Source organism: Elaeis guineensis, chromosome 16 (genome assembly GCF_000442705.2).
Source record: "Elaeis guineensis isolate ETL-2024a chromosome 16, EG11, whole genome shotgun sequence".
Taxonomy (NCBI): Eukaryota; Viridiplantae; Streptophyta; class Magnoliopsida; order Arecales; family Arecaceae; genus Elaeis; species Elaeis guineensis.
In genome coordinates this window covers 38944308-38967273 of record NC_026008.2, presented here as the reverse complement: position 1 = coordinate 38967273, position 22966 = coordinate 38944308, and the positions used below count along the sequence as shown (strand labels likewise).

The 22966-nt window shown below is 37.6% G+C and overlaps 2 protein-coding genes and 1 non-coding gene across 4 annotated transcripts; all 3 read right to left on the bottom strand.

The window, feature by feature from the left end:
* Positions 1–761: 761 nt before the first annotated feature.
* Positions 762–8974, bottom strand: LOC105059642 (rac-like GTP-binding protein 5). 2 transcript variants are annotated; one of them, XM_010943020.3, is made up of 8 exons: positions 8833–8974; positions 8427–8599; positions 7610–7697; positions 7368–7477; positions 7180–7243; positions 1558–1622; positions 1370–1435; positions 762–1280 (listed from the first exon to the last, which is right to left on the bottom strand). In XM_010943020.3, the coding sequence occupies exons 2-8, from the start codon at positions 8523–8525 to the stop codon at positions 1179–1181; spliced, it is 594 nt and encodes a 197-aa protein (XP_010941322.1). In that variant the 5' UTR covers positions 8526–8599; positions 8833–8974; the 3' UTR covers positions 762–1178. The 2 variants fall into 2 exon arrangements, with proteins under 2 accessions (XP_010941322.1, XP_010941323.1); XM_010943021.4 differs by having other exon boundaries at positions 8737–8868.
* Positions 8975–14190: 5216 nt separating this feature from the next.
* TRNAW-CCA (transfer RNA tryptophan (anticodon CCA)) lies at positions 14191–14262 on the bottom strand. The gene has a single exon. It is a non-coding gene; the product is annotated as a tRNA-Trp (tRNA).
* A 476-nt stretch (positions 14263–14738) lies between these two features.
* Positions 14739–21355, bottom strand: LOC105059640 (beta-galactosidase 11). Its single transcript, XM_010943016.3, has 19 exons — positions 20914–21355; positions 20714–20809; positions 20456–20568; positions 20288–20354; positions 19946–20038; positions 19672–19815; positions 19384–19478; positions 18810–18915; positions 18633–18717; positions 18390–18508; positions 18045–18212; positions 17626–17807; positions 17216–17325; positions 16928–17037; positions 16693–16800; positions 16421–16522; positions 15938–16083; positions 15424–15769; positions 14739–15025 (listed from the first exon to the last, which is right to left on the bottom strand). Exons 1-19 carry the CDS (start codon positions 21115–21117, stop codon positions 14888–14890), a joined length of 2532 nt encoding a protein of 843 aa, XP_010941318.1. The 5' UTR covers positions 21118–21355; the 3' UTR covers positions 14739–14887.
* Positions 21356–22966: the final 1611 nt, after the last annotated feature.

Genomic DNA, 22966 nt, shown 5'->3' with positions numbered 1-22966 from the left:
TCATCATTGTTGATTGCCCCAGAGAACGAACATGTGATTTTGAGAGACATCTAGTAAAGTAACCTTCCGGTCAATGCATACCTTAAGTTTTTGGACATAGTACTTAAAAGAAGATCCAATTGTAATCATTATTTTATTCATGGTGAATTGTATTTGAATTTGCCCTATGGTTTTTTTTTTTTCCTTTGGGGAGAGAGGGAAGTTTTGATGACTTGTGTTAATAAATAGGGCCCTTACAACATACCACATTCAAACCCATCACGTGCTAACATTCTCCTTGATCGGGCTGCTTCGGACACGGTCTTTAAGAAAGGTGTAAAGGTGATTAAAACAACTTATCACTCTTTTGTTTCCTATTTTTTCATTAGGGACAATCTTTTTGATGCTGCGACCACTGACGAGGCCAGATTTATTTTCTCCACCAACCAAACTCAAGCAGGCACAGACAAATTCCATATACTTGGTTCTTTCATAAAACTGTCAAAATTATTTCCAGGCTATGCCAGTAAAAACCTTTGGTCCCACAGAAACCCTCCACACAACTTTGGTACTAAGAAGAGTGGTATTGCATGTAGCATCTTCATAAGAATTATATGGCACAAGCTTTCTCGTACCTGTAAATATCACTTAAGATAAAACCCCATCTCAACAGAGAACATTTGAGTCAGACGATGTAAGGCACAAAGCATCCTTTAAAAAAAATAAACAAACAACTCTACTTGCAAGGAATGGGTTTCACGAATATGAGAGATTGTGCCACAGAGAGAAGCATGCCATGCCAGTCCATCCCATTCCAATGATTTGCACAAAAATAGGTGATCGGAGTTTCTGAACATAAGTTCAGCAAACAATTACACAATCTACTCAAGCCAAATTACACAATCTAGCCAAGCCTTTTAAGCAATTAAATTAAGGTACAAAAATACTATCATATCGTGTCCATGCAAGGAAAACATATCTAAACAAGATTTCCCTTACATCAAGGTGAACAAGTCATCATCTGAAGGTGCACATTGCGACAAGTTGGTTACCAATCACCACAAGACAGAAAAAATTGAAACAGATCACCTGATACTGCTGTCAGTTGATTCTGCACTGACCAAGATCCTTTAATGGAGCAAGGAATCACAACAAAGGATGGCTGGTGGGTCATCATTCTTTCTTCTCGTGTTCCATGATCACAAAATGGAGCAAGCCATCTGTCCCTTCCTCTTCTTTTTCTTCTGCTTGGGAGGCTGGAGTACCACCTTAATGGCTGCATCAAAAACTGCCTTGACGTTCTGCACATTAAAACATTTCACAGCAGAACAGAATTCCATCAATAAAGCGGACATTACATGAAAAGATGAGCTGAGAGGGAACAACATACTTGTTGGGTCTTTGAACTGCACTCGATGTAGGCAGGAGCCCCTATTGCCTTCCTCAGCTCTTCTCCCTTCAACATTAATGAAAGTCATGAAAGTGACCACCATAGACAAATTATGATGCATCGCATGAAATGATAGCATGTCAGAATATGGAATACGATGCAGCTGCATATTATAAAACCACCATTACCTGAGCAGTAGTAATGGGAACAGCACCTGGGTGATCTATAAAAAATTGCTTATCATCCCGAAGATCTGTGACCCACCCACATGAAGCTAGTTAGCATATAAGAACCACAGCTGTTAGAAAGGCAGTGAACATCACATGCCAATAATATAACAGAACAAGACTGCATGACAGTTAAAAGATCTTCGAGCTTAGTTTTTAGCAAATAATGCATGCTGTATTAAGAAAACCAACTCAAAAGAGTGGTAAGGGTAATGCTTCAAGAGCACTTGCACTACCTATAACAAGATACCAACAAAAGAAAAAAAGGAGAAAATGAGATTGATTAATAATGATAAAAATAGACCCATGTGTGCAGTACCTCTGACAGTTGAGAGAAAAAATATTCTAATTAGGAAATGTATATCCAAAAATTAGTCCAATAAACAATTCCAACTGTAAACAATTTTAAGTGATAATCTACATGAATTGTATTCACTAATTTATATGCACTGCACGGACAATAAAATTTTATAAAAAGGGCAGTCAAGATGAGATATCTCACATCCGGAAAAATGGGAGATATAAACAGCCAGATAGTGAGGAAGTAAGAGGATCTGATCTGACCCGATCATCACTTTGATCACACCAATTTCAAGTGTGGGATATCACAAGTGCAAAACTATAAACTATAATTTGCAGTATCAAAATACATTGCCATAACATGAAAATATTCTCAAGCCACTTTTTGAAACACTTCAGATACAATAGCAAGCATATTTTTCTGGAAATCATTTCATTGATAAATGCACCTGAAGTGAAAAAAGAACACTCGCTTTTCCTGAAAGAGATATCAATAAACATCAAAGGGGTCAGAATTGGTTATCTGTATAGAGCTAACCCACTTCCAGACCACGATCAAAATAATGAGGTACCACACGACGTCCCCCATACTTACTTCAAATCAGAAGGTTCTTGCCAGGATGTAAACCTCTTTTACAAGCCTGTATTGCTAGGTGGCCTAGATCATCCATGAAGCCAGGTTGTTGAGCCTCCTTTACCAGTTAAACATCATATCTGGTTCCTCACAATATACAGAGGCAACTCACGTAGAACTCATGCTTGCTGTTAACTTACAAGTAATTCAAGAAGCGATCACTGATGCTGTGGCAACTCCCGAGATCATTAATGAAACATATTAAACCGTAACTAAACTAAATAACTTCAGGCCATAACATTATAGCTTGAATTTCATCTGCCTATAATATCAAAGTAATGTATGGTATGATATAAAAGGAGTGACAATGTGCTATTAGGAAGAGCTGCAGAAGGACATTTCACAGTCCAAGTTTCATTAATATCATTAAGCTACTGAACCATCATTTTCCAGAAATGAGTGGTCCGAAGAACAAGAATCACAAAACCTTTCAACGACCGGAAACATAACCAAGAAGCTGTACAACATGCATCCAGGTCAACTTCATGAAAATTGCTTTGTCATTTAATGTATATAGAGGTTTAAATCCTTATCAAAAAGAAGTTTCTCTCAAAACTGTCAATGCAATACTTGGATAATTTCTCGCTAACCTAACTATAAATGGTTTGCCCACTTGTCAATTGAGGCATTTCATGAAAAAATAAATTCCAAAGAGAAACTAGCAAGGCAAAATGAGGAAAAGGAAAAAGGAAAGACCCAAACTCATTGCTGATACGTAACTCATCCCTAAAGGCAACACTATTTGCATGCCAATCCAAATGTAATTTGTCTTCTCAAAATTTACAAGCATTGAAAAAGAACTTCTGCACATTTAATCAGCACCATCCAATTGCATCAGATGGATAGAACCTTATCTTACCAAAAAAAAATAGAACCTTAAAAGACAAAGTATCACAGATGGCACCCCTAACCCTGCCCAACCAGAGAACACAGCATTGGCCTGTGCAGCATGTCAGCATGTTATGAGCCTGCATTGTCCAGCACGCAGTTCACATGTTGGTATGGTATACAAGACCTGGCAAGTGGGCCAATCCCGTGCACAGCACAGGGGTAGTAACACCCAGCAGGCTCAGCAAAAATGCACTGCCAACCAGATGGACCCACAACAACAAGATTTATTTTTTTTCACTCCCTAGAGATGGAGGCCATCTCTCACTCAACTCAACTCAATTTGACTAAGCCTTAATACCAAGCTAGCTGGAGACCATCTCTCACTATGCATGAAAAACTACTAAACCAAATATTTATTAGCAATCAAATTTTTTAACACACAGCTGCTTAAATGAAGCATCAACTGGCAATTGTCATGCATCAAATCAGATAACCTTTGATTCCTTTCTCCCCAAACCATCAATATCACCATTTCAGCAGGCACTTACGTGTCCATCAGTTGATCATTCACTATGAAATGCCTCAAAGCAGCAAAACATTAACACATTTTAATCCCTACAAAAGCAAGGCAAAATATCATCCAAAACAAATGCTAACAATCAATCCAGCAACAATCTGAAGAGGTAACGAAGCTCCCTCCTCTTAAGAAATGATGCCACACAGCATGCAGGGAGGAGAAGAAAGCATCGCTGAGTGCAGACATCTATGCATAAACATGTTAACGATAAAAATGCATCAAAGCTGCTTCTTAGTTGTGGTGAGGACAATTGGCGCATGCTTTTAGGAATTAAGAGTCCATTTGTGAAGTCGGCAACCCTATGGGCGCCCGTCCGGCAGCCATCACCGGCCTCCCCACCCTCTCCCTCTCCTTCCCTCTCCCTCTGTCCTTCTCTCTCCCCCTCTCTCTCTCTTTCCCTCTATTTTTCTCTCTTCAGTTCTCCTTATCCTCCACTCCTCCGGTCATCTAAAGGGCTCCGCAACCTTCAGTGGCCACCACCAGCCTCCCTGCCCTCTACTTCCCTCCTTCCCCTTTCTCTCTCTTTTCCTCTCTTTGGTTCTCCCTCTTTCCCACTTTCTCTACTGTGTTGGTTCAGGCCTAGTATGGAACAACATAGGGGCGTAACGAATTGTGCCGCCAGCCGACCAATAAGGACCCTAGTGCTGGCATAGCTGCCCTTGCTTCGAGGGCTCTGTCACTTGCTCTTTCTCTCTCTTGAATGCTCACTTGTCAGATGCTGTCAGTCGTCCTCGAGGTAAGCCTCCCACTTTCTTTCTTCTCCTCCCTCTCTCTGCCAAATGCTCGCTCGCTCTCTCCCCTCATCAACGCCACAATGTCCTCGGCCGCCTTTGAGGTAAGCCTCCTCACTCGCTCTCTCATCCCCCCTCTCTCTCTCTCTCTCGCGGATACCACGACACCATCAGCCGCCCTCAAGGTAAGCCTCTCCCTCCCTCCTCTCTCTCTTTCTTCCTCCCCATCCTTCTCCCTCTCCCTCCTCATGGTTTAGTATGCCCCAGCTCATACAATACACATTGATCACTGAACTAGTCGCCGACTGGATAGACCATGGTTAGTATAGTTTTTTTTTTTTTTAAATTTAAACAAACTTATATAGAATATAGATGACTCTTTCTATATGTATCAGTTATACAGTGCATAAGGAACTTTGTTGATTTCAATCTTTTTCTTCTCTCTTTTTTCTATTGGGGAGAGGAGGAGGGGGGTGCTCAGAAATCATATTAACATCTCCAGGATGCCAAGTGTTCAAATAGATTATATTGAAAAAGGTCCCTAACATATAATCTCTCTCTCTATCAATGTACTGCTAAATTGGGCCATTTACTAGAACTCTTTCAATCATGAGTCCCAATCTCTGAGTGATAAGCATTGAAAGCAAGGGTTTGTTTTTATAGTGAAAATAATGTCTTCCAAACAGTGCAAAGCATCTTCAAAACCAAGAAAAAATAGCAGCTAAATAGCAACATTCTGTCCACTAATTTCATTCTGTATATCCAATATGCATCCATTTTTAGTAATTGAAAGCAACTAGACATATAGAGGGATCAACATTCTTCCTTATAGGAAGCTGTGTACAACAATTCAAAAGCCATTGCGAGGATTAACATATAGATAATATCACTCTACTTGCTTTAGTAATTAATGTTCTTCCATTAACAACCAATGTGCACAACCATACAATCAGAAAGTAGTTCTCCATACCTTCATCCTCTTAAGTGGACCATGACACAAGCTTGATGTTGCAAACTACAACTTCCTATTATCATCTTTTATCACATGTAAACCCCAAAACTTTTCTCCAATGTCACAACTTCCAGACCATGTATTATCAACTTTTAATTGGATATATGACCTCTTGCTATGACATCTGTATACCTAGCTCCATTATAATGGAAAGATCTCTGACTCATTTATTTTATCTAATAAAGAAACTGAGTAAAAAATTGCTATGGATATCTTAAATGATTGACAAAACCTAAAAATACATGATTCTAGCAATGGTTCTAGGGCGCCCACTCCCCATATGCATAAGTGATCTAGAACAATAGCACTAAGAATACCATTTCTAAAGTAGACCAATATAGGGCACAAAGAAATACTACAAGATATGATCGACTTGCAAATAGAATAACTTAACTGTGCACCAATAATTAAATGCTTTGTCTCATCTATCCATCCATATTCAGCTTTCAGACAAAGGTGAAATCCATTAAAGTTTGGAATAACTTAATAAGCCAAAAAATATCAATTGCGCCATTAATGTTCTGATGAAAGAAGCTATTTCTGGGGCAACCACACCAGCTACAGATGTGATGAGAAACCCATGAATTGGGGCAGCACCTTGGTTTTGCAACCATAGGAATGATGCCAAAGTATCCACCTCAATAGAGACTTCAAATATATATAGTCAAAAAAGAGGTGACATGGTTTTAAGCACTGAACACTGCTGGTTCATGCCAAATCAGTGTAGGCACAGGGCAGTGGATCAAGATAGCACATATCATGTCCTTCTATAATTAAAAAGGATAATTAAATTCTTTTCCCAGCATGGATGTTTACCAGTCTTGCTGGCTGGCAGAGTGCATGCCAATGACACTTAAATCCTCAAATAGCAGTTATCCATAGAATGTTAATTATTTGCTATACAAAGATACTTGGTAAATTGCACAGACCCTACTTTCAACATTATAGAGCCAGCCCACATCGAGATTAAACAATCTTGGCAGAGAGAAATGACTTGGCTAGTTCAGTAGCAAAGAACATAGCCGCACCTTCTCCTCCTCTGCAGAAGGGCAGCACCTACTTCTTGCCTCAAATATTTCTTCATGTAACCATAGTATACTGCTACAACATTTGAAGAATCTTTCAGCCATGAGTGCCCCATGGCTCTCCTAATTTTGTTTAGCTAGCAAAAAAATGTTACACACCAATCAAGAAATAAGGCATGGAAACAATCATCCAAATTACACCGCAACGGATGTAATTATGTACTTGAATGTGAACTGGAAAAGAAACCTAGCATTATATAACAATGGATGAGCTTTTGCATTACATTACATCTAAGAAAAAAACCACCAAATACTTGATAAAATTACATTACAACAAGAGGCTTTAACATCCAGAATACTGAAAATTGGAGACTGAAGGTATGTTCTCCGATCAAATTTTGATGCGAACACAAGAATGCAAAATGCAAAAAAGAGAAGCAATAAGATAAAGCAGAAATGATGAAAATCATTACCAAGCTTGGTCCCAACAAGAATTATAGGCACACCTGGTGCGTAGTGCCTCAGTTCAGGAATCCACTGAAAAGAGGGGCAAAAAACAAATATAGTAAAATGTAGAATCAGCAAGTCAGTAAATTGTTACTTTGAGAAAAGACAAGGAAAAACAAAACAAGATGTAGAAGAAGAAATGATTAATTCTTGCCTTCTTAGCAACATTTTCATAGCTGGCCTTACTGATGAGAGAGAATGCCAGCAAAAAAACATCAGCCCCACGATAGCTCAAAGGTCTTAATCTATTATAATCCTCCTGGCCTGTTCCAATAAAGCATGCTATAAGACTGGCACCAACAACTTCAGGACTTTGAGAGAAGGACAAAGCGATACACATGAGGGAGAGAAAAGAGAGGGAAACAAAAGGGAACCAGAACAAAGTGCAAAATTTACCTGCAGTGTCCCACAAACCTAGGTTAACAGTGCTACCATCCACCACAACATTTGCACTGAAATTGTCGAAAACTGTTGGAACATAATCCTGCCCGTCATTTAACACAAAGTAATGATAATAATTTTACACAAGACAGCCTTGGACAAAATCACGACTCACTAAGATTAGGTAGCAAATAAGAAATTTACAAAGTAAATATTTCCTTGATCAAAAATCCATCTTCCAAAACATGTCAATGATAAGAATTTCCTTTATTTTTTTATTGGAAGTAATGATAAGAATTTTACAGAGGAAAAGTAGCATAAAACGTATCTTCTTTCTGAAAAAAAAAAAGTTATAAAATATAAATAGATGTCTAAAGGAGTCCATTGCATCATCATTTCGAAAATCCAATGATGGGTGCTCCATTAAATGCATGTAAATTGCAATGAATAAAAGTGCAATGCCAAATTTCTTTAGACAAAATTATATAGCATTATATATGGCTGAAATAACAAATGGTTCTGAATGAGAAAGACAGAGAGAGCTGTATTGAAAAGCCAACACCCCACAAACTTCTGTGTAACAACAAAACATTTATCAACGACCAATTTCTCTGAATAGAGGCTGAAACAAGCAAAGACAACTTTATGGAAAAGCTGGAACGTCATGCGATTTCATTCACCTAAAAAGATAATTCTCCATGAAAATCCATGAAAATCCAATAAACTTGTCCACCGAAACAACACCGCACCCTACCACATTCACCGGACGAAACCCTAACAACAAGAAATCGCCAACCAAAACGACGAATTCAGGGAAATTCCAGCATCTCACCGTGGGGAAAGTGTTGCTGGTGTAGGATATAAGCATGCAGGTCTTGCCGACGGCGCCGTCCCCCACCGTGACACACTTTATGAACCTCGATGCGCTCATCTCCTCCCCAGATCTCCTCCCCCGAGACCTCCTCCAATCTCTCCTCCTCCTCCTCCGCCTCCTCAGCTACGCATCTGAAATCTCCAGCAGAGAACAGCAACAATCCCACATCCCTCAGCCCTCTCCACAACGTCCATGAACGCAAAATCCAAGAAAAAACAGAAAAAAATCGAAACCAAAATGGGAGAGAAGGATAAGCCCCAACGCTAACCCTAGGGGCGGAGATCTGCGAGGAGATCCCTTTACTTTTTCCTTCGCTTTCTCTTCGCTGCGAATTTTTTTTGGCGGTTAGAGAGAGAGAACGCACCTTTGGGCGAGAGAGAGGGAAGGTGTGGCCGGGAAATGGAGCGGTTGAAGCGGTCTACCGGTGGCTTCTGGGGATAGAAATAAATTGAGAGGAATATTAATGGAAAAAAAGTTTTGCCCCTTCAGCGACAGCTAATATCAGACACAGCATATTTCTTTCTTTTAAAAAAAAAAAATAACTGACCATGGGACAACATACTTTTGTTGCTTACCTGCTTGGGTATGGGTACAATCATTGCATGTAATTAATTGGTGAAAAGAATTAGGTATGACCAAGATAAGATATACGGTAATTATTTAATCATGGAATAATACGTGTGATGAAAGGCATAAAAAGTTGTGATCAAATGAGAAAAAATGTTAATGATTGTGATCTTTTATCTAAAATTAATTTTTCATATTTGCAAAACATCTTGTGAAGTCCTTGAAGCTAGATTGGCTATTTGTTAGCTTAGGATGTGTTTGGTTAGACTTTTTGATTTTTGATTTTTAATTTTTAATTTTAAAAAAATATTTTTTATATTTTTTAATTTTTATTATTAAATAAAAATAAAAAAATAAAAAATATATTGGATAACTATATTGCTATAAAGCAAAAAGCAATGTTTGAAGATGACAGGTGAAGAACTAGATGGGAAAAAAAATTCAGAAAGGAAGGAAGAAAGGTATGAGGAGGTGAAGAGTTCGATGAGAAAAAAAGATTTGGGCTCTTTACTTTTTGATTTGGCATTTTAGATGTATGAAAGTAAAAAAAAAATAAAAAAATAAATTTAAAAAAATAAAAAATTTTTACTTTGTATATAAAGTAATTATCTTGATTTTTACTTTTTACTTTTTATGATGTTACGAAATATTGCTTTTTAATTTTTATTTTTTAAAAATTTAAAAATAAAAAAATATTTTTTAATAACTAATCAAATATGCCTTTTAATTTTTAATATTTTATATCATTTTAAAAAATAATTATTAAAATGAGATGGTTGCAGGGACTTACTAAGGTATGAGTGACAGGGTTGGCCAAATTCGAAAATCTTGTAAATTTTTTAGAGCTAGATTGATTATTTATTTACTTAATTTTTAATATTTTATATTATTTTAAGAAATAATTATTAAAATAAGATGGTTGCAGGGACTTATTAAGATATGAGTGAGAGGGTTGGCCAAGTTCGATGTATACATTGTATCAATGTTTGTTGCATATTATATTTTAAAATTAGTAAATTGTTTAGTTGGTGAGGCCTTTGCCTACATAAATTCACATATTAGATATCTTGGACCCAGCAAGCATTGGAATATATTCTTTAAATTATAAAAAAGAAATTCAAATTATTTTTTTATTAATTTATTTTTTAAATTATTCTTCATGAAAAAATAAATCTAGAACTATTTAATTATCATTAAATATTTACACGGATTTAACAATTCATTGGAGAGTTATTGATATTAGTTTTTTTTAAAAAAATCTTTACATGTTATAAATAATGATATGTCTAGTTATTATTTATTATTTTTAGATATTCTATACTTGATCCTATATAAATAAATTTATAAATAGTTTAGTTATATTTTTTTTAATTTCACTAGTTTTTCTTTTATATATATATATATATATCTCAGTTGTTTATCCTCATCAGGGATGGCAATAAAACTAGACTATCATCCATATCTATCCTATACTTGTGTTGGGATAAGAAGGGATGGGGCAGGGTGGAGAAGACTTATACAGAGCAAATTGGATAAGTCGGGCCAGAAAAAATTATAAAAATTAATTTTTTACCTCATGAAGAAATATATATATAATCAGATCTAGTCTGATTTTATCATTATCAATATCCGTTGCAGATCGAGTAAAATCCTTCCCATTCAGGTTAGCTCGAATTAGATATTCAATGAACTGGAGTAAATTATCATCCCTAATTTTCACATCTTGCTATCTTAACTTTTTCAATTTATTAGATTTTTTTTTTTGAAATTCCAAATTTTGCAAACCTCTTCCTCTAGGATAACGACCTCTTTTACCGCCCGCGCCGGTTTCATCACGTTGATGGCTGAGTGGTATCTAGGCTCCAACTTTTGTTACACCTTTAAGGGTGTGAAATTGTGGTGTTTGGAAAAGTTTTTTTTCCAAAAATAAATGATGACAATGTCCTCAGGACTCCAGCAAATTTTATCTGGAGTAAGAGGTTGTTCCTACTTTCCCCAGACAGGAGGCATAAAAAGATATGGATGGTGGGCCATGCAATCTCTTAGGCTAGGAGATATCACCTCAAGGGAGAAAAGTTGCCTCTTACCTTTCAAGCAGAGGCAGACCAATGACTTGAGAAGCAAAACAAGCCTAAGAGGGTAGTGCAGGGTTTGTTATTGTGTGTCCATCAAGTACTTCTATGACCTCTCATAGTCATTTGCCATCTTGACTTCTTTGCAAGAAAGGTGGGTGGGATGGGACTTTTTGTTGACCACTTCAAAATATTTCCATTGGAGACAGAAGTTGGATGCAGAAGATTGCCTTTTGGTTGATTAATGTCTGCCATGTTTCCCAAGCATGGTAGGTTCTTATGACTTGATCACCTGAATATGATCTATTCTTTGCATTGGAATGATGCTCAAGAGAATGATGGTAATAGGAATAGCTAACAAATGCATGCAAACTCTTTCATGATCAAGTTCAGTAAAATAGGATCCTTTCTGAAAGAAAGATGGGAAAGCCAGTCCAAGCAAAGCATTATCCTTGTCACTGGATGCAGCTTGAATTGGAGGCTGGAGAAGCCAACTTAAGCCTACTCTTGTGATTATAATAACTTTATGTTAGACACGTAGAGTCTGAGAATCTGTGGGAACCCTTAGTCAGATACTCAGATTAGCGGACTTGGATGAATCTCCACTAAAATATGACCCTTAAATTTGGTGCATTCACGTAGAACATGTTCAAATACAAACTTTTTACAGTATCTGAACTCATACTGCATTTCTATGCATTTTTGCACCTCCTGTGTATATTGACAAGGCAGCTATTTTCTGGACCATGGGTGCATTAGCTAGTAGAAGGCAAGACACCTAGCTGGATAGTCATTGAAATCTAGTTTTCCCTCTGGATCTATATAACATCCTATAATACTGAATTCCATAGTGATGTTCAAGGATTTTGCTACCTTTATTTTGCTTGCACCGAGAAATGGCTCGGAGGGCTATATTTAACCAAGTCTTTGCCTAAACTGCCAAAGTTCAATTAGCCCACAAAAAACAAAGAGTCCAAATTTTTTGCTGCTTCTAGCATTGTCATCTGGTCATAAAATTTTAAGCCAACCAACCTTAATATCAGACCAGTGAAAGAAATATGAACAGCCTCTTGATGTTTTACAAACTCTTTTAGGTACGTAAGGTACGCACGCAAAATTACTAATACCCAATGTCTTAAATATCAGCATTAAGTACTACTTTTATCACCTAGCTCCACTATCCTTTGCATCCCCACGTGCTTAGTGATTCATAACCATGCTCCTTCAAGTAGCCTTTTTTTTTTTTTTTTTTTCTTGGTTGCTGTGTCCTTGAATTAATGCCAATTCGTTTATCATATTGACTAGGTGAGGCAATATTTGTTTAATTAAATAAAATTTATTATGGTCAAAGACTTATGGCTTGAATGGATCAGTCTTCACTCTTGTATATGTGAGTTATTATCCACTTCAGTCTTCAGCACTATGATACCGGACCTCACAATTTGGTCCTTCATCTCACATGGAAGAGAAGGTCCTATCTCATATAAGCTAGAGTCTCTCTTGACTTATAATCAATGTTGGACTTATAATGCCCTCCCACTTATATTATACATAGCCCCCAGTCAAGGAAGACTCTGAGCAAAATTACAAGAAGTACACTATAGTTTGCTGAAAGCACGTTGGTCCTGTGGTGGATGCTAATATTGCAGTCAAAAGCTCATAACTTAGGTAGGTCAGTCTCCACTCCTGCATATATGAGGTATTTTCTGCTTCAGTTTCTGGCACTATGGTACATAATTTTTTTTTTTAATACATATATGGTATAGGACTTTACGATTTTACTCTTTAAAAGATACCTCACGTGGGAGAGAAAATCTTATCCCATATAAATCAAAATCTCTTTTAACTCACAACCCATATGGAACTAATGATATCCTTCCATCTACACTATAACAAGATCCAACTTTGTCTACTATTTTGAAATTATTTAAAGCAACTTGAGAAATAAATATACCTTGTCACGAGAAGCATGAGCTCTTCATTTGATATTGTTAGTACCCTAGTCCACTGGCTCTAAAAAAGTTCTCAAGGCTTGGAGGAAATCAGGTAGAATCATGGAGAACAAGAAGCTTAGGGGATGAGAAGAACCGAAACATCATGTGAAAATAGGTTTCATAAAGGGATATATGGATTGCTTTCCAACCAGATGCCTTTGGAAGCAGAGGATTTGGCTTGAGAATAGGCTGACATGCTTCATGCAAGTCATTAAAACACCAACTATGGGGGGCTTAATTAATGGACTGGAGAACTAAACAAAACAGGAAAAGCTGTAGAACTAAATCACTTAGACTTTTACCAGACCTGATATAAATTTAAAAAGATTGATTGTGATCGCATATTGATGGAGAATCCGATCAACTTCGACTTTTGCACCATCTACTCCTCAATGATAAGAATTGAAAGGAATGGAGTTCTCAGAAAAGAGAATGGGCTCGATTTTTGTAACATTTTATTAGTATTGTAAAATTGCTATTGTTTCTCTGCTTAAAGAGTAAACAATTAAGATAATTTGCCCCTCCATGGTAACACTTTACTAGTATTGTACAAAGAGTGATGGAAGATCTTAATGTGGTGCTATGTGAGATATGCAATAGTGGCAGACCTTGATAGAGAGGTGATCAGGCAACTCATCAACGTGGTGGACCCAGATCAAAAGGACTCTTTTGGACTTGAGCTTCCTTCCATCAACAACCCTCTCCATGTGGTAGGCCCAGACAAGAAGATGAAACCGGGCATCCCCTACCCTGCAACAACTGGAAGAAGCATGCATGAGGTGGTGAGAGTGGTGGAATCACTTCAATGACAGCAAAACTCAACTTTTGGTAGAAACATGCATGAGGTGGTGAGAGTGGTGGAATCACTTCAATGACGGCAAAACTCAACTTTTGGTTAGTTGCATGTCGCGAAAGTTTAATGGCTCTTCTTCGCTTGTCATCAGCTTGTGCGTGGCTTTTACCAATGAAATAATCTCCAATTCTATGATGCGCAGCTGTTACAAAATTTCCCGACGTGAAATTTTGTAATACGTGGAAATAAATGATTTAACAAAAAAAAAAAAAAAAAACATTGGGGCGCTTGGGAATTGAACCCGACGTGAATCGAACACGCAACCTTCTGATCTGGAGTCAGACGCGCTACCATTGCGCCACGGATCCAATTAGCGTAGGTGTCCTTCTTATCCTAAATTTGTATATATGTTAATGTCACACTCATTGTGACTTATCAGCATTGGCCGCTGCTTGAAAAATTAATTCAATTGATATAAATTCGTGTCAGTGGATGGCATTTTGAAATAGTTGTGAAGGGATCCAGGACATGTTCAGCTCATGAACATCGTTCTCTCCCCTTGACTAATATGAGTCAAAGCTGAAGTGATTAGCTTAGGATTATGGTCACATTCTTTATGGTTCCACTAACCCACCAAAATGAGTTACTTTATCTGCTAGGTGAAAGTAGTGACAAAATTGAATCAGAGCAAGGTACTTAAAAAACAAGCGCAATAATAGTTTGAATGAAGCAATGAATCAAATTTGGATTTAGGAATGCTGCCATCCTTGGATTGTTAGTGCTTTCCAGTCCTTTCCAGTCCTTTGCAAAGGCTAGAAAACAATACATCAGGAGACTTCTACCGTAAAAGAAGCAAAATATGCCAGCAGATAGATTCACCAACTACTGTAGTATCGTGTTCAAGATGAAATTTTACATGATAGCCTTTGATCATTTTCAGTTTCACATCTCATTACAAGATTCCTCAACAAAAGTACTATGAGAAACAGTAAGTCACTCCTTGTCATCCTTCTTCTTCCGAGCACATTTAGCTTGGACAACAAGAGTGCTCGTTGTTCCGGGACAAGCAGGGTCTGCACCATAGGCTTGGGCTGAGACTGGTAACACACAGGAATTCTTCTCCAAGCAGGCCTGATAAACAAAATTGAAGCAGTGGAGCTAAGTTAATGAAGGAGAAAAGCAGCAACTCTTGGTGCCAGGAAACCAATAAATCCTCCTACAAATTAGTTTGCTGAGAAAAACTAACCAGCAAGAACTGCTAACTGTAGTTTCTGGTTTATATATTCACATGGCTATGAATTTTCTTGGAATGATGAATGATCAAGTGAATGTAGAAAGCTTTGAGGCAGCAAGCACAAACTTCTCACAGATATATATGTTATATATGTTGTTTCCTTAGGAAATCTAGTTCCCAATGAGATCATGCAGGCTAAATAAATAGAGTCTATATTCAAAGTTCAGGAACTTTATGTATATATAGTCATTATTTTTCAAATAGATGTGAGTTCAATTATTAGTAGAAGCATCACCTTCTCGACGACGCTTGCGGCCTGCGGAGAGTGGCAGGTTCCTACAGTGAAGTTGCCACAAGCGCCTGTAGGGTTCCCAAAGCTGGCAAAGGCAATGGAGCGGATGACCTTGTTGTCATCACACTTCAAGTAAGCCCTTGGTTTAACATCTTGGACAAGGGTCTTGATCTCATTATCCTCCCTCGAAAATGACTTAATAGTAGGAGGATGGAACTCGGTGACTACGGTGCAGATGTTGTCCCTCTTCACAGTCACAATCAGTATGCCCTCTGGCTTCCCTCCATGCTCCTCAAAGATGACCAAAAGGTTGTCCTTCGGCTTCAACCATTCGCGCGGGATGTGGTATCTGAAACATTGGAGATAGGAATTTTATGTTGAAATTTTGCATGCTTCCATGTTCTTTGACATCTTTTGTTATGTTAACAAATGTATAAATTCAATGCCTTCAACATAGGAGGATTAGAGATAATGCAAGTATATATTTCTCATCTGACAAAATGGGTTCAGTACTTACACTGACTGAGAAGGCTTTCCAAGGGGACTGAGATAGGACACCCAGTAACGACCAATGCAGTTACCATTGACCCATGCAAGTCCTTTCCCCATGGTGGTCATATCTAGAGCAACCGGATCGTTTCCACGAGGCATATCAAAGTACCTCTGAGAGAGAATTACATCCATGAGTATGTCTCACAAGCTCTTGTTATCAAAGTTCCTTCTTTCAGAGGGAGAATCTAGTGGTGCCAGATGTTATACATGATATCAAATTGTAATAACCAAACCATTATGATTAGACTAATAATTTGAACTCTGTAGAAGAATATTGGTGCTTATAACCAAGTGCTCTGATCTTAGTTTGAGCGTAAGAGAAGTTCAATCAATGTGAAGTGAAAGTCTTTCTTAATCTCCATACCTTGAATTAATTGCATAATAGTTATTTTAATCATTGTTGATTTGCTTGATTAAATATGACGAGATGAAGATCATATCCCTATACCTTGTACCATGTCACTGGCTTGTCATTCTTTGCTTCCGTCCACTGAACCTTCTTGGATCCCTCCTCAGTGAAGATGCCCAACTTTTCTCCTTTCATTCCAACCTGTTGGGCAACAAACTTAGCTTAGTTTTTTGTTCATATTTAAAAGAGAGAGTGAGAAAGAGAGAGCAAATTGAGCTTAGTTGATCGCTTTTTTGTTTCTACATATGATATCCAGTCCATTTTTTCAAGAAAACATAAAGAAAATAGGCACTAAAGGTGAACATTAGTACCTCGTGCCCCCATTTATTTTGTGATAAATCCAGAGTCCCAGTGTTGAGACCTTGGATGGCAGCAGTGTGAATGCCAGCAAGTCTATGTTCTAAGTATGCTCCATTATCCTACATAAAAGACCGAAAACATTAGCCCATGCAGACAGAAATAGTAGAATTATATATCCTGGGAAGAATAACTTTTTCTCATAAACAGACATGATTCATATCCTATATCAATCTTTCTGAATTTTACCGGAAATCCAATTGTCAGGCCCAAGATAGAAATGTGGTTGACTCCTCGTTTTAGTTCCATGGGCTTCTGGAAGACAAAACTCTTTTCGAGTTTTGCTCCATTTCCAGATCCTGGAAGATGTGTTTTTACATGAGCATCAGAAAAAGCTTCATCATATGGCTTTCAATAATAATTTGGCACCAGATTTGTCGTGATATTTTTGGCATCAAGGACTATGATTGAATTGCACTGGAAGCCAGTACTACAACAAATGTAGGGATAGAAAGAAAAGGAACAGAGAAAGCATACCTATGTAAATGCCATTGACAAAGGCATGCATTGCATGGCCAAGGCTTGACACTAGGAGCACAGGGCGAATGTCTGGGCGCATGGGCAAATCCTCATCCTCCAATCTGAACCTGCAGTTAGGTAACAGAAGAGCCACCACCAGCAGTTTGTTATGTAGAGTGAAGACCTTGAAGTCAAAGTTAAACATAGCATTCAAATTACAAAGTTATCGGAAGATAACCATCCTAGTATATTGAGGATTGGATCCATATTAAGGCTAAGAAACTACACATCTGTCTCAAGGTAATGAAGTCATTTGGATAGAATTCCTTGTAGATGGGAAGTACTTTGAAGGATATGTTTTGAAGAGGAATAAAGTCCTCTATTCCAAGTGAATGAACTTGTTTTTGTGTGGACAAAGATTTTCTCACCTGGTGGTATACCACATATAATCTGTGGTGTCTTTGGTCATGTTATACAGTTCCAAGGGCTTCGATGAAATAATACGAGTATTACGGAATTTTGGTATACGTTCTTGGAACATATGCCATTTGTCATTCTTGTTTGTTTCACCTGCCGCATGGAATGTCCTTGAATTGTGCTGAGCATTCACCTGTTTGACAACCACAAGAGTTACTATTCCTCACTTCTAACATTCGTTCTTAGAGGAAAAGATATAGAATCTGAACTAATTATTCCTCAAATAACACATACCTAGCATTTTAACCTGAAGTAAGAAAAATTGTTTGGCATTTACTCAATAAATTTAGGCCTACACTTTGATAGTTTCCCAATAGTTCTTTTCTTGAGGAAAAAAGTTGTCAAAGCAGAGTTGGTGTGTTCTATTTACCCTCTGAGTGTTGAAGATCACAGTCTTACAATCTGGAAGGATGCTGATGGAACGGCGAGGCAGGAAATAGTTTACACCTCTGAAGTTCACTGTCGCATCTGTTCTTGGGTTGGTGTTGGTGAGGAAAGCAACACAGACCTTGCTGTCAGGAGACTCATACAACCTTGCCTGCACATATAATGACCATATGAACATACCAAAGGCCTTCCCTGCATTTCCTTTTTACAGGGGCCATAAGTTGCAATTTGGGTGATAGTATGGCTCATAGCCACACCAAATTAGTCCCCACTACATGCCAATGGCTACATATCTTTACTAAAACCAAATGCTGTTGTTAATTCTTACCTCACATCCTGGACCCAAGGGTTGGACAGAGGGGACCCCCCAAAGCAAACCCTTCCTGCTTAATTTCAATGCTTGATGCAGGTCCCTCAGGTGCCCATACTTAGGCTCCTTGGGCAAACCTGAATGAACACATCTCATCAGAAAGAGTTGGGTTTAATATAACTTATGTGTGTCCAGAAAAAGGAAAAACTGATGTAGTCTAGGAAAGCACAAAATGAGGATGAATGGCTGCACTAGACTAACCATATTCATCAAGAGGGGCTTCATCATAATATCGAGTCATCACATATGAAGCACCTTCCCTCCCGAAATTGGTTCCTCCATGGTACTGAGTAGAACCAAATGCACATTATTTTGGAAGATAATTTTGTTTCCACCCATAATAAACATAATTTGTGAGTTATAGAAGACAATCGATACCATGTAGTAATTCACGAGTGCGCCATTATTTGAGAAGAAGCGTGCGACAGAGTATGCAATATCCTCGGCTGATCTTTGAGATGGTGGATCACCAAATACTCTGTACCTGCAGTCACATACAATGTATTTCAGTTATCACATAATCAATTTCGACATCAAAAGAGCACGAAGACAAAATGAAAGGAAACACCTGAACTTTAGAGCTGAAATGAGATTAATGACTTCCATGTGATATATTGAATCACAGGTTATAACATCTTTCATGTTTCTTTTTTCAGAAAGCAAAAATAGTTCATGTTTCCCTTACTATGGACTATACAATGTTGGTTCGTCAATATCGTCAATTAGTAACAAACTAATACATGTGCAATATTATGTTTTTTTGGTGGAAGCATGCTAAATTGTAATTTCTTGCTAAAACCAAGAGTGAAATGCAGAATTAAAAGGTTATGGGATATACCTAAGGGAAATGATACTTGTTACTTCTGTCCTGTATTATACTTCCTTTTTCTTCTCAAAGATAGTAACTAGTCCTAGACTTAAAACAAGTTTAAAATAACCATCATATACTTACTGAGCAGTCCAGTTCTCAGTCCAGATGCTGGGCTTGGTTGGACTGTTAGGACCAGTGAAAGTATCTCCACAGTTCCTTCCATTGCACGCATTGATCTGCAGAGACATAGTTATCATTAATTCCTTTGAACATATGACACAAATAATCATCTGAAAGAGCTAACATGTTTAGGATCTTAAACTCTTCTCCAATTTTTTTGGTTTCATAATTTTGGCTCATATGGCTAGCATTCATTAAAGATTTCTTAGACAAAACGTTTGCATCAAAGAATCTGGTCGATATGTTTACCACTGGTCCAGGAGCATTCTTTTGCTTGCACATCACCCATGGTATTCCAGCATTGAACCCTAGAGCCAAATTGGCTGCCCACTGAACATATTTCAGCCCATCTTCTCTGTATGCAGCTTCCACCATGTTGTATTCATTCTCAATCTATTGCAATCGAAGGCACCACAATACTTTCAGAGAAGAATCAAGAGTGATACCATCTAATGCATGCACAAAAAGAAAAAGAAGAAAAATAAAGAAACCTAAGGGAATACAAGCATTAGGTTAACCAAACCTGTGCTAGAATAATGGGACCTCCTTGAGGAAAAAATAGCTTCTCACTCTTCATCATGTCCATGATTTTTGTTACAAAATTTTGCATATGGTACTGCACGTGAGAAAACATAGAGTCAGACAATCAATTTGTTTAGAGGTTCACGTATTTCTAGAACAATAATAGTGTGGAGCTGTCACTATTTCCGAAATTTTTGTTCTATATATCATGGGTACATGATCACTTCCAATCAAATATATGAACGAGGTTGAATTGATTTTGGTTTGACAAGCCTAGTTTCGATCAAGTCCTTTGACATTTCAACAAATGAATGAGTCCAAGCACTACTACATCCTCAATCACCTTGAAGGGTTCATTGTCTGTTCGGAAGACAATTCCAGGGATCTCTTTCAGCCAGTATGGGAACCCTCTGAAATGCATCAGATAAACACATCAGCATTAGATTAATTAAGATTAAAAACAATAGCTTTAATTGATTTATAAAGCAGTTATAAGCCAATCGATACACACCCATGATTCCATTCTGCTTGAATGAAAGGACCAAGTCTAAGGGTCACATACATTTTGTGCTTGTGGATCAGCTTGATGAATCTCACTAGGTCATACCTCCCAGTGAAATTGAACTGCAACAACCAATCACCAACTCATTCAAATGATAAAAATGATTAAAGATATTAAATTTCATGGCCTTTGCATCAATACAGCAATTTTACTATATAAGCAATTAGAATCAAAACCAACGTAATGCAAGCTGCTACTGGATCTTACATGGCCCTGCACAGGCTCGTGAACATTCCAAAACACGTAGGTTTGGATCACGTTCAGCCCTCCACGCTTGGCCTTCTGGATGAGATCCGGCCACATCTGATCAACCAAGCAAAAGCATTCCATCAACAGGTGAAAAATGGCAGCCATGCATGCATGCAAGACGTGGCAATTGAACAACAGTAGGAAATTAAGATGACTACCTCTGGGGTGCTGCGTGGGTAATGGATGGACCCGGAGAAGAAAAGCTCTCTCCTTCCATTGATCATGATGGATCGGCCATCGTAGCTCACTCCCGAGACGCCAGCCTTGCGGGGCCGGCGGGGTGGGGCAGCGGTCGCAGAGAGGGCGAATAGAAGACATGCAATGCCGACGAACCGGACGACGCTTTCCGGCGAGCTTGCCATTTTTGAGATAGTTTTGCTTAATGTGGATGGAGTTTATGGGGAGGGAGGAGAGGAGTGGGGAGGGCTTGGAGGCTGGATCTCAAAGAATGGTTTTATAAGAATACCATTACCTTCGAGTTGGGGGGTGGGTGGTTGAGGCGGTGTGTGGAGGTGGCCTCCTCCTTCCACCGCTTTCGCTCGCTGTTAACTTCGGACGTGTTGGATGGTTGGTTGGTTTGCTGGATTCGGTTTTGACCAGGCCTGTCCGAGGTGGTGGAATGCGGTGGGGAGATGGAAATATAGCGGCAGGGAATTTTGTGGGAAACCAAGATAAGGCTGCTACCGAGAAGCATTGTTTGTTTGTTTAGTTCATTCTTGGAAACAGATACTAGCTGGTATGCAACCTTTTTTGGCCACTCAATATATAGTCACAACTAACTTATCAAAAAAAAAAAAAAATGTAACCAATAATAACAAAATAGCAGTGTTTTATTGCTGTCTTGTTGTTAACAGGATATATACTACAATAGAAAAAAGAGAGAATCTTGGGGTTGTTTGGTTGTCTATGATTTTTTTTTTTTTTTTCTGAAATAGATGATCATAAAAACAGGATTTTTATGAAACAGTATTGTTGAAAAACAAAGCGAGGTGTATTCTTTATGAAACTAATTTTTCAGATGTTATAACTTATCAATTTTAGTAAAACAGATTTTAAGGAAAACAACTAAACAATCATTTTGTGAAAGGCATTCATTTTGATTATTTTATTAATATATTTGGTAAATCTTAGCGACCAAATATTTAGTAAAGATGCTAGACATTTACGAAAAGAAAAAGATGGAAATATATAAAATTAGTATTTTTTTTCTACAAAATAAAAATTTTATGGGTCAATGTTTTATTTTTTTTTCTCTATAATTCTTTAATGATTTGATTGTTTGATTCATCCGTCTCTCTCAGTCACAAATCCATCAAATCACGCAAGACTAATTAAAATTTACAATTTAATTGTTAGAGTAATTCCATATGGAACGTTCAATCCCATATAACATAATTCTAAATTCTTTTTTTTGTGTTTATATATTTTATTTCTTGTAAGTTATATTTAAGCTAATTTGAATTTTATATTACATTTTTTGACAGATGTATATTTAATTTTAGATGCTCATGTTTGCTATTAAAATATAAATCAAGCCAAATTGCTTTCATCAAGAGAATGGGGGATGAAAATAGAAACGGAGTAATAGAGGACAAGGATAGGAGAAATAAATAAACAAAGAAGAAAGGAGAGGAAAATAAGAAGTAAGAGGGAAATAAAAACAAAAAAGAATGGACAAACTGAGAAGCCGCTCTCAAAAAATAAGTATGGATTTTGTAACATGAGGAGCCAAACTGGTGTAGTCCTTGAGGATGAAAACAATGGATCCCAAAACATTGTGAACATCTTTTTTCAGATCCAACAAAGTTCTTTCATTCATGACCAACCAATATTCCAACAAAAAATCAACGGTAAACCAACCACTTCTCATTTTCCCTGCATAAAAGCCAAATATTAATGTTGCTAGAATCCTTCAAATGTTCAAATTCAGTACGCAGCTGATTGGTCTTACTTTGCAAGGAAGAGAAAATTTTTTTTTGAGAGCCTGAAAGTTTATGTGGCTATGAATCATTATATTATTCACATCACCGTTCTAAGAATGTTAACAAGCTAAACATGTGCAAGTGAGAGCTAGACCAAATTTGGTTCAATAATCATCAAGGTTGGATGAAACTTTGACCTAATGTTGGCATGAGAGGTGGCAACATCCTACCACTTGAAGGTGGTGTTATTGGTCATGAAATAGACAAAGGAGCTTGGCATGGGGCGTGT

Excerpts from the sequence above, each read along its gene's own strand:
- LOC105059640 (XM_010943016.3), bottom strand. The coding sequence starts at position 21,117 with ATGGCAAGCTCGCCGGAAAGCGTCGTCCGGTTCGTCGGCATTGCATGT. Across the intron at positions 16,801-16,927 it reads GCCTGACAATTGGATTTCCG|GATAATGGAGCATACTTAGA; the intron begins GTAAAATTCAGA and ends TCTTTTATGTAG. Across the intron at positions 15,026-15,423 it reads CCGCAAGCGTCGTCGAGAAG|GCCTGCTTGGAGAAGAATTC; the intron begins GTGATGCTTCTA and ends TTTGTTTATCAG.
- LOC105059642 (XM_010943020.3), bottom strand. The coding sequence starts at position 8,525 with ATGAGCGCATCGAGGTTCATAAAGTGTGTCACGGTGGGGGACGGCGCC. Across the intron at positions 7,698-8,426 it reads CCAGCAACACTTTCCCCACG|GATTATGTTCCAACAGTTTT; the intron begins GTGAGATGCTGG and ends AATGACGGGCAG. Across the intron at positions 1,281-1,369 it reads GCAGTTCAAAGACCCAACAA|AACGTCAAGGCAGTTTTTGA; the intron begins GTATGTTGTTCC and ends TTTAATGTGCAG.